At 33.4% G+C, this 9,820-nt stretch overlaps 1 protein-coding gene across 2 annotated transcripts; it reads left to right on the forward strand.

Annotated features, from left to right (window-relative positions):
• The first annotated feature begins 1,493 nt into the window (after window positions 1–1,493).
• Window positions 1,494–8,431, forward strand: LOC108458276 (ABC transporter B family member 15-like). Of its 2 annotated transcripts, XM_017757611.2 has the most exons (7): window positions 1,494–2,475; window positions 3,690–3,744; window positions 3,846–4,024; window positions 4,107–4,564; window positions 4,702–5,242; window positions 5,710–6,621; window positions 6,821–8,431. In XM_017757611.2, exons 1-7 carry the CDS (start codon window positions 2,251–2,253, stop codon window positions 8,207–8,209), a joined length of 3,759 nt encoding a protein of 1,252 aa, XP_017613100.1. In that variant the 5' UTR covers window positions 1,494–2,250; the 3' UTR covers window positions 8,210–8,431. The 2 variants fall into 2 exon arrangements, with proteins under 2 accessions (XP_017613100.1, XP_017613101.1); XM_017757612.2 differs by lacking the exon at window positions 3,690–3,744 and having other exon boundaries at window positions 2,354–2,475.
• The last annotated feature ends 1,389 nt before the right edge of the window (window positions 8,432–9,820 follow it).

Here is a 9,820-nt window from a genome sequence, read left to right on the forward strand (position 1 = left end):
CTTAAACCAAATTTTATTGGTCACTCTTGGTTGGTCAAAACTTTGGTTAGATCAATTTGATCAAGCAAAAGTTGATGATTACCATTGTTATTGCTTTCGATGTTGGGTGGAAACCTCGTTAAACGCTTATTCTCCTCCACAGATACAATTGAGGGTGTTCCCAATATGGTAAAATTGAATTAATCGATCTAATTTGGTTAATCAGTCGGTAGTCGAATTTAATTCGGTTGAAAGTCAATTAATAATTTTTTGAAATTTCGATTATCAATTAATTCAATTTAAAACCGAGTAATTACTAATGTCTTATTTGTCATTTTCAATGGATAATTAACTGAATTTCAAGACTTATGTAGTGTTTCTAAATTATTATTTGTTATTTTCATCTCTATTTAAAGTTTTTGAACTATTAAATAAAAGAAAATGAACATTTAGCAATGTATTTTTTTAAATGTTTATACTTATTTTAATCAAAAGATAAAAACATATAAATTCTGGTTAATTCAATTAACCGATCGAATTAATCGAAATATTTTAATTTAGTTAAAATATTTTAAAAAGTTTTAATTCGATTAAGGGTTAATAATTTTTATATTTCAAATAATTTAATTAATAATAATTCGATTCGAATATTAATCGAACCAACCATTTGAATATCTCTAAATAAAACGACATATGCAACTCTTTCAACTCTCCTGCGATGTCAGCACAAGAGTCTCCAAACTTCAATTGCAACAAATGTCATCCCTATTCAACTTCCTGTCACTGATTTGGTCCTCTTTAAGTGTTACGAGGAAAAAGGTTTTAGATTATGATTTCGATGCTATCATATAGGATTCGGATTGCTGCTGATTTGGATATTCGCCATTCATAATTCTCTTAAACTTCGATTATAATTTAAATAAACGATTTATAAAAATTTAATAAAAATAATTTCTGAAATTAAATCTGATAAATTGCACCTAAGGTCATTAAAATCAATAAATTTACATCTTAATCATTCAATTTCAAATATTACAAAATGAGTATTAAATTATTTGAAAGGTTACAAAATGTCATCAGAGACATCTTATTCTCCTATGTTTTGGATTTTTTGCCTTGTTTTTAAATAAATTTTATAATTTTATAATTTGCTATAAATTTTAAATAAAATTTTTATTGTTTTTGTATTTTTAACATTTTTTGAATTCTCAAAATAATTTTAATAATTTTCTATTATTTTCTTGAATTTTAAATAGTTTTAAATATTTTTAAATTTTAATTTTTTAATCATTATTAACATGCATGTGAACTGCCACGTGAATTTCAAATCAGTATAATTGATATATGTTAACTTTTCTATTTATTTGAGAGTGTTTTGATAAAAATAATAATCGAGAGATTAAAAGAGAAAAATTAAATGATATGACTAAAATAATTTTTTTCATAAAATTAGAGGTCAAATAATATTTGTATTTTAAAAATAGATAGTGGTTAAATAGTTGACAGCTATCTTCCACCGAGCTAAACATTATTATTTTCTCCCATTTTCAGGTGCCCCATAAATGCAGCACCCACTTTTCAAGTTTTATACTACTAATAGTTTTCCTTTTCACATTTCCTGGGTTCTTCAATTCTCCATATTATGTTTAGTGTTTAGTTTCCCTTTGTTTTAAAGCTCAAAGGTTTAGAAAACAATGACAGCGGATGATGGCAGGGGCAAGCCACGAACCACTGATCTGCGTAGGCGAGGGCGAGCAGGGGGGGGGGAGGCGAACAGAGGGTTGAGTGTTGATAGACTAGGGCTTTTTTGTTTCATTTGCTTTAACTAATTTAGGCTGGGCTAGCTTAGAGTTTTTAAAAGTGGGCTTTTTTGGTCCGATCCAAGTTAATCTGGTCCAATTAGTGGACCGTTTGCTGTTTCAACATCCGTGGTCTATTTACTTTCTTTTTTTTTTTTTACTATTTTAGTAACCATATAAATATACCCTTTATTATTATTATTTTTCCTTTCAGTGGTTTACTCTTCACTACCAACTCTAAGCCACACAACACGAAGAATAGCTATATATACAAGACATTTCTCATGTTTGTTTCTTAATACTTAGCCAAAAGCATCACCCTGTCACTTGTTTCTCTTCTCACTTGTCTTAAAAGACAACTATTTTTGGAGGCAAGCAAAGAAAACAACAACAAACAAAAAACACGAAACACCCGGTGCTACCCTAAGTGGTTTACAGATTCTTTGGGTGCTGTTTTTATTTTCTTCTCAAAATGGGTAATGAGAAGGAGAAACAGAAGAAGATAAACGGATCCATAAGGTCAATTTTCATGCATGCGGATGATGTAGATATGTGGTTGATGACTCTTGGCTTCATCGGAGCCGTTGGTGATGGTTTTTGTACACCTCTTGTATTGCTTGTTACTAGCAAGTTGATGAACAATCTTGGTGATTCTTCAGCTTTCACTGCAGACATGTTCATTCATAACATAAACAAGGTCTTTCTTCGTTTTTTTTTCTTGGTTTTTTTTCCAAAAAAGGCACATGCATACGCACATACATGCAAATCAGTAAAAAGAAGGGGAGTAGCTAGGCATGGGCCCCAACCCCCCTCCAAATTTTAAGACGATTCTTATTGTTTAGGCTATTTAAGATAAACAAGGATAAAACTGCAACATTAAATTATTCTTATATCATGTAAATTTAGATTTCGTCCTCAAAATTATAATTTATATGTTACCCTTTTCAATTTAATTCTATTAAAATTTCATTTTCATAACACTTTTAATATATATCACTTATTACTTTTTTAGTTTAAATTTGTTTACATTTTATTAATCAAATTAATATATATTTACTTTTGTTATTTTGTTAGTAATATTTTCATCCTACGCTCATAATGAAAAATAATAAACTTAAATTATGTTTATTCTTAATATAAATTGAAGATTACTTATTTCACTTTTTCTAAATTAAAATCATTTCATGTTTTTATATCATAATATTGAATAATTTTATTATAATTTCTTAAATGTTGAGACTTCAATAGTTATAAAAAATTTAGATAGTAACGCGAAACATAATTTATAATATTTTAAAATCGAAAAAATTATTCCAAGATTTTATATAATATTAGTAATTTAAATACTATATAATATTTAAATATGGTGCTTTTCAGGAAGCAGCCTTGGCCCTAGATAATTGGTATAATACTATTTTAGTTCCTTTTCATTTATAAAATATTAAATTGAAGCCTTTTTAAAGTTTTTTTTTTTTTTACATTTTGGCCCCAAACTATTACAACTTTATTTTGACCTACTAACAACATATTTCTAGCTTCGTCCTTAGTGCTTTCTATAAAATGAGTTAGAACATATTTAAAGATATAGAACATATTTAGATAGTGAAAGAATTTTTTAAATTAATATAGTTGGAATGATGTCAAAAATTTTAATTAAAAAATAAAAGAGATTTTAAAATTAAAAAAATCTAAATTTTTAAAAAAATCTATTAAACTTGAGCCATCAAATTAGGCAAATAATATAACATAAAAACTTAGTTTTGATTTAAATTTAGATATAATGGATAATGGATAATGGATTATGTATATATATAATTGTTGTACAATTGTTTTTAATTCCGCCCTCCGTAAACAAAATATTTGACTTCGCCTATGTTTCTACCTAGCATGATTTGGTTTTATGGGTGACAGAATTCAATGGCTTTATTGTATTTGGCTTGCGGGTCTTGGGTTGCTTGTTTTCTAGGTAAGTTTAAATTCATAGCATTCAAAGGCTTGAAGGAATGGTTAATGGAGGCATAGTTAATGATTTTTTTTTGTATGTGCTTTTCTTTTGTCATTTTTCAGAAGGATTTTGTTGGTCAAGAACAGGTGAGAGACAAGCGACAAGAATGAGAGCCGGGTATTTGAAAGCTATCTTAAGACAAGATGTGGGATACTTTGATTTGCACGTTACAAGCACAGCTGAAGTTATCACCAGTGTTTCAAATGATAGTCTAGTAATCCAAGATGTTCTCAGTGAAAAGGTTCCTTTTTGCAAATCGTATGTAATCTCTTGACTAAAAACGAGTAATTTAATTACTACTAATGGGTGATCATGTCATGCAGGTGCCAAATTTTCTGATGAATGTTGCAATATTTGTTGGGTGTTACATGGTAGCATTCATAATGCTATGGAGACTAGCAATAGTGGGGTTTCCTTTTGCTGTTGTTTTGGTGATTCCTGGTCTAATGTATGGAAGAGGGTTGATAGGAATAGCTAGAAAGATAAGTGAGGAGTACAATAAGGCTGGAACTATAGCAGAACAGGCAATATCTTCTATAAGAACAGTTTATTCCTTTGTTGGTGAGAGTAAAACCATTGCAGAATTCTCAGCAGCTTTACAAGTGTCCGTGAAGTTGGGATTAAGACAAGGCTTGGCTAAAGGTCTTGCGATTGGAAGCAATGGGATTGTTTTTGCCACTTGGTCTTTCATGTCGTATTATGGCAGTAGGATGGTTATGTATCATGACGCTCCAGGAGGGACTGTTTTCATTGTTGCTGCCGCCATTGCCATGGGGGGCCTGTAATTTCCTTCAAACTTTTCCACATTGAATGTGTACATGAATCTATATGTATATTTGCTATATATATAATATATATATATAAAAAGAAATAAAAAATTCAAACACGTAATATTTTTTGGATTTTGGTGATGATCAGATCATTAGGGGCCAGTCTATCCAACCTCAAGTATTTCTCTGAAGCATGTGCAGCTGGGGAACGGATTATGGAAGTAATGAAAAGAGTCCCCAATATTGATTCTGACAATTTGGAAGGAGAAATTTTGGAAAAAGTTACAGGAGCAGTTGAATTTAGGCATGTTGACTTTGCATATCCATCAAGGCCTGACACCATGGTTTTCAAAGATTTATGCCTCGACATTCCAGCTGGAAAGACTGTGGCTTTGGTGGGTGGTAGTGGCTCAGGGAAATCCACAGTCATAGCACTACTACAAAGGTTTTATGACCCACTTGGGGGAGAGATACTGCTTGACGGAATTTCCATAGATAAGCTGCAGGTCAAGTGGTTAAGATCACAAATGGGTTTGGTGAGTCAAGAGCCAGCACTTTTTGCTACAACCATTAAGGAGAACATACTTTTTGGCAAGGAAGATGCTAGCATGGACGAAGTTATTGATGCGGCCAAAGCCTCAAATGCCCACAATTTCATATCCCAATTGCCTCAAGGTTATGAAACTCAGGTTAGCCCTTTTAACATCCAAAAAAACACAAAATTATAGTGAAAAGGTGTAATTTCTTCCCAAGTAATCAGATAGAGAAGTGTCTAATCAGGTCATTGTTTCTTGCCTGAGTTTTATCATCTTATATATATAACCATATTCTTCATTTTCATTTTAGTTAATAGTAAACTGGTTCCCTAACAATTCCTTTTAACACCCACTCCTTCAAAATGAGCACCCATGTTACTTTATTCTTTAAAATATAATTTGCCAATTAATTTTTTGCATTTGTTGCAGACCATACTTCAGGAACATGATAACCATTTCTCATTTATGTATCTTTGTTTACGTACTTCATATCACTTTTGAGAAACTAGTTGAAGCTGAGGATTACATTCATTAAAGAAATAAACTGATTTTTGTTTGTGATCTAATCTTTAAATCCTTGTTCTGAATGAATCTGAAAAAGTAAAATATCTTTTCAACAGGTTGGTGAAAGAGGGGTTCAAATGTCTGGTGGACAAAAGCAAAGGATTGCTATAGCAAGAGCAATAATAAAAGCACCTCGAATCCTTCTTCTAGATGAAGCAACAAGTGCACTAGACACAGAATCCGAACGAGTTGTGCAACAAGCAATAGACCAAGCTGCCGTTGGCCGCAGCTCCATAGTAATCGCCCACCGCCTTTCCACCATTCGCAATGCTGACCTTATAGCAGTTGTCCAAAATGGCGAGGTTATCGAAATAGGACCGCATGATCAGTTGATGGAAAATGATATCGGTCACTATGCTTCTTTAGTCCACCTTCAGCAAATAGAGAAAGAAAAGACTCTTGATGAAGCTAACTCAAATTTATCTACCTGTGCATCATCTTCAATATCAAATATAGACATTTACAGCACAAGTAGTCATAGACTTTCTTTTGTTAGTCGGTCCAGTTCCGCCAATTCATTTACTCAGAACCATACTTTATTGGCTGGAGAGTCCATAGTGGAAGAGAAAAAATTGCCAGTGCCATCTTTTAGAAGATTGTTGGCATTGAACTTACCAGAATGGAGACAAGCAATAATGGGGTGTTTAAGTGCTATCCTATTTGGTGCAGTTCAACCTGTTTATGCATTCTCACTAGGATCTATGGTATCAGTGTATTTTCTAACTGATCACAATGAGATCAAGGAGAAGACTAAGATCTATGCCTTATGCTTTCTCGGGTTATCGGTGTTTACATTGCTGATTAATGTTAGTCAGCATTACAATTTCGCATACATGGGAGAGTACTTGACAAAGAGGATTCGAGAGAGGATGCTTTCAAAGATACTCACATTTGAAATAGGCTGGTTCGATCAAGATGAGAATTCAAGTGGTGCTGTCTGCTCTAGACTTGCCAAGGATGCTAATGCGGTATATATTTTCTTAACCTGCATCATATACTCTTGCATATCCAATAAATCTTTTGAGTGTCAGAAATTGGCATTTTTATATCTGCTAATCATTGAGTAGGTTGAGTTTTCCAACTTGTGTAAATATTTTATGATTATCATATACCTATAATCTAAGCCAAACCATATTTTGGTTCTAATTGTTATCTTCGTTCTGGCAGCTGAGATCCTTGGTAGGTGACAGGATGGCATTGATTGTGCAAACAATGTCAGCAGTAACTATAGCTTGCACCATGGGCATGGTCATAGCTTGGCGGCTTGCAATTGTTATGATTGCGGTTCAACCCATCATCATTATTTGTTTCTACACCAGACGTGTCTTGCTTAAAAGCATGTCACAGAAGGCTATTAAAGCCCAAGGTGAAAGCAGCAAGCTGGCTGCTGAGGCAGTTTCCAACCTCCGAACCATCACCGCCTTCTCATCCCAAGACAGAATCTTGAAAATGCTCGAACAGGCTCAAGAAGGTCCTCGAAGAGAGAGCATCCGTCAATCGTGGTTTGCTGGTATTGGACTCGGCACGTCTCAAAGCCTAACAACTTGCACTTGGGCCTTAGACTTTTGGTATGGCGGTAAACTCATCTCTCAAGGCTACATCACTGCAAAAGCTTTGTTTGAGACCTTCATGATCTTGGTAAGCACCGGCCGGGTGATAGCCGATGCTGGAAGCATGACTTCTGACCTTGTCAAGGGCTCAGAAGCAGTTGGATCAGTCTTTGCTATATTGGACCGATTCACAACGATTGAGCCTGAAGATCCCGACGGACACAATCCCGAAAAGATAGCAGGCCATGTGGAACTTCATGACATAGACTTTGCGTACCCGGCTCGGCCCAACATTATGATCTTCAGAGCCTTCTCGCTCAACATAGATGCAGGTAAATCAACTGCACTGGTTGGACAAAGTGGGTCGGGTAAATCAACAATCATTGGATTAATCGAGAGATTTTACAATCCACTTGAGGGTGTAGTGGAAATTGATGGTAGAGATATAAGGTCATACCAGCTTAGGTCACTGAGGAAACACATAGCACTAGTTAGCCAAGAGCCTACATTATTTGCAGGCACCATAAGAGAAAACATTGCATATGGAGCATCTGATACGATGGATGAATCACAGATCATAGAGGCTGCCATGGCAGCCAATGCTCATGAATTCATTTCGGGGTTAAAAGATGGTTACAATACATGGTGTGGTGATAGGGGAATGCAGCTCTCTGGGGGGCAAAAGCAACGCATTGCAATAGCAAGGGCCATACTGAAAAACCCTACAATTTTGCTCTTAGATGAGGCCACCAGTGCACTTGATAGTCAATCAGAGAAAGCAGTACAAGATGCACTTGAAAGGGTTATGATTGGGAGAACCAGTGTGGTAGTGGCTCATAGGCTAAGAACCATTCAAAACTGTGACCAAATTGCAGTGTTGGATAAAGGGAAGGTAGTGGAGAAAGGGACCCATCAATCTTTGTTGGCTAAGGGTCCCACTGGAGCTTACTTCTCATTGGTTAGCCTCCAAAGGAGACCCCACAATACAACTCAAACGATCAACTGAAACTATTTGAAGGTTAGATTAGGCTTTTTATTATAGTTGCCATCCAAATTTCGATGGTGAAAGGCCTAGCTTAATTCACAAAATATATTCTCTTCCAACTTTTTTTTTTCTTCCTTTTTATTGTCCACCTTCAGTAGAGATGTTGAAGGGAGAGGCAGTTCCTGTAATATGAGCTTTTGATTTTTCAAATCTGATAATAAATTCTTACTTTTTTATGTATAAGGCAATACCATCCGCAAAGGTAAGTTGTATCTATATACATTCATTCCCTTGTTAATTTTGTATTTTGTATATGATGATTGATGCAAGATAACCAAATATAAATTAAAATCAATAAAGATAAGTCATCATATAGTTATTTTTAATTGAAGAAGAAAACAAAATCATATCCAACTGTATTTTCAACTTTCATACAATATATGTGAACCTATAGTTCTTGTGGGTACCAAATATGGGTACGCTTAATATATATTTATATAGAATATGTTTCAAAATATGAAATTTGGAACAACGTAGTAATTAGCTAATAAAACATGTAAAATGATGACTCTAATTTTCTTCATTCAACAATTGTGAAATATATAAAGACAACTCTACTATATCCGCAAAAGTATCAACAAAATAACCAATGAAGAAATATTGCAAAAGATAAATTACAAAGAAATTAAACAACTAAATAATGGCAAACAAATAAGACTAATCGTCCTTTCTAAGGTACTATCAACATATTTTTTGTGACATCCCCTCAAGTATCAACAGCAGACAATTTGGGAAATAGCCGATCAAAGACTCCTCAAGACATAGATTTGGTGCGTAAATCAACCACTTGATCAGCGGAATGTTTTAAACAGTACTTGATCACAAACAAAGTGAAAACCGATAGCAATATGTTTCATTTTGCTATGAAACATAAGACTCACAAGGGTCAGTGCTTAGGTGGCTTTGTAAGGGGAAAGCGAAGTTCACGAAGAAGACTGGCAAGCCAATTGGTTTTAACAACTGCAGCAGCAACAGTTCGATATTAGACTTCAGTAGAGGAATGAGAAACTACCTTTTGAATTTTTGAAGACCAAAACACAGGAGTGATGTGCAAGTATGTGACTCACCCCATTGAAAAGGTACGATTCACAAGGTCACCAACTCAATCAATATCAAGTAAACTATTATCATTATTTTGAGACTTTCTTGAGATGGGGTTGGATTAAGGCCGAAATTGATTTCGGCTTATTAATATTAATCTTTGTATTAGATAATTTTCTTTTGCTGAACTTTGACACATCCATTTTGGGTCATATAATTATATATAAATATAATTCTTTTACTATCTTTTATTATATTCTATTAAGATAGAAATAAAATATAGTGCAAAAATATTCATTAAAATTAATAATTGAGTGATCAAAATAAAATTAAATCAATAATTTAATGATATTTTTATCTTTTACCTTTTCAAATATTACAATATTTCAAAGGTAAACTACACATATAGTCACCAAACTATAAAAGGAATTTCATTTTAGGGATTCAAAATAAAAAACTTAGAGTTTAAGTATCCACATTACGTAATTCAGTTATTTAATATTAATATAAATTTATTTTATTTTTAAAATT

This window comes from Gossypium arboreum, chromosome 4, assembly GCF_025698485.1.
Source record: "Gossypium arboreum isolate Shixiya-1 chromosome 4, ASM2569848v2, whole genome shotgun sequence".
Lineage (NCBI taxonomy): Eukaryota > Viridiplantae > Streptophyta > Magnoliopsida > Malvales > Malvaceae > Gossypium > Gossypium arboreum.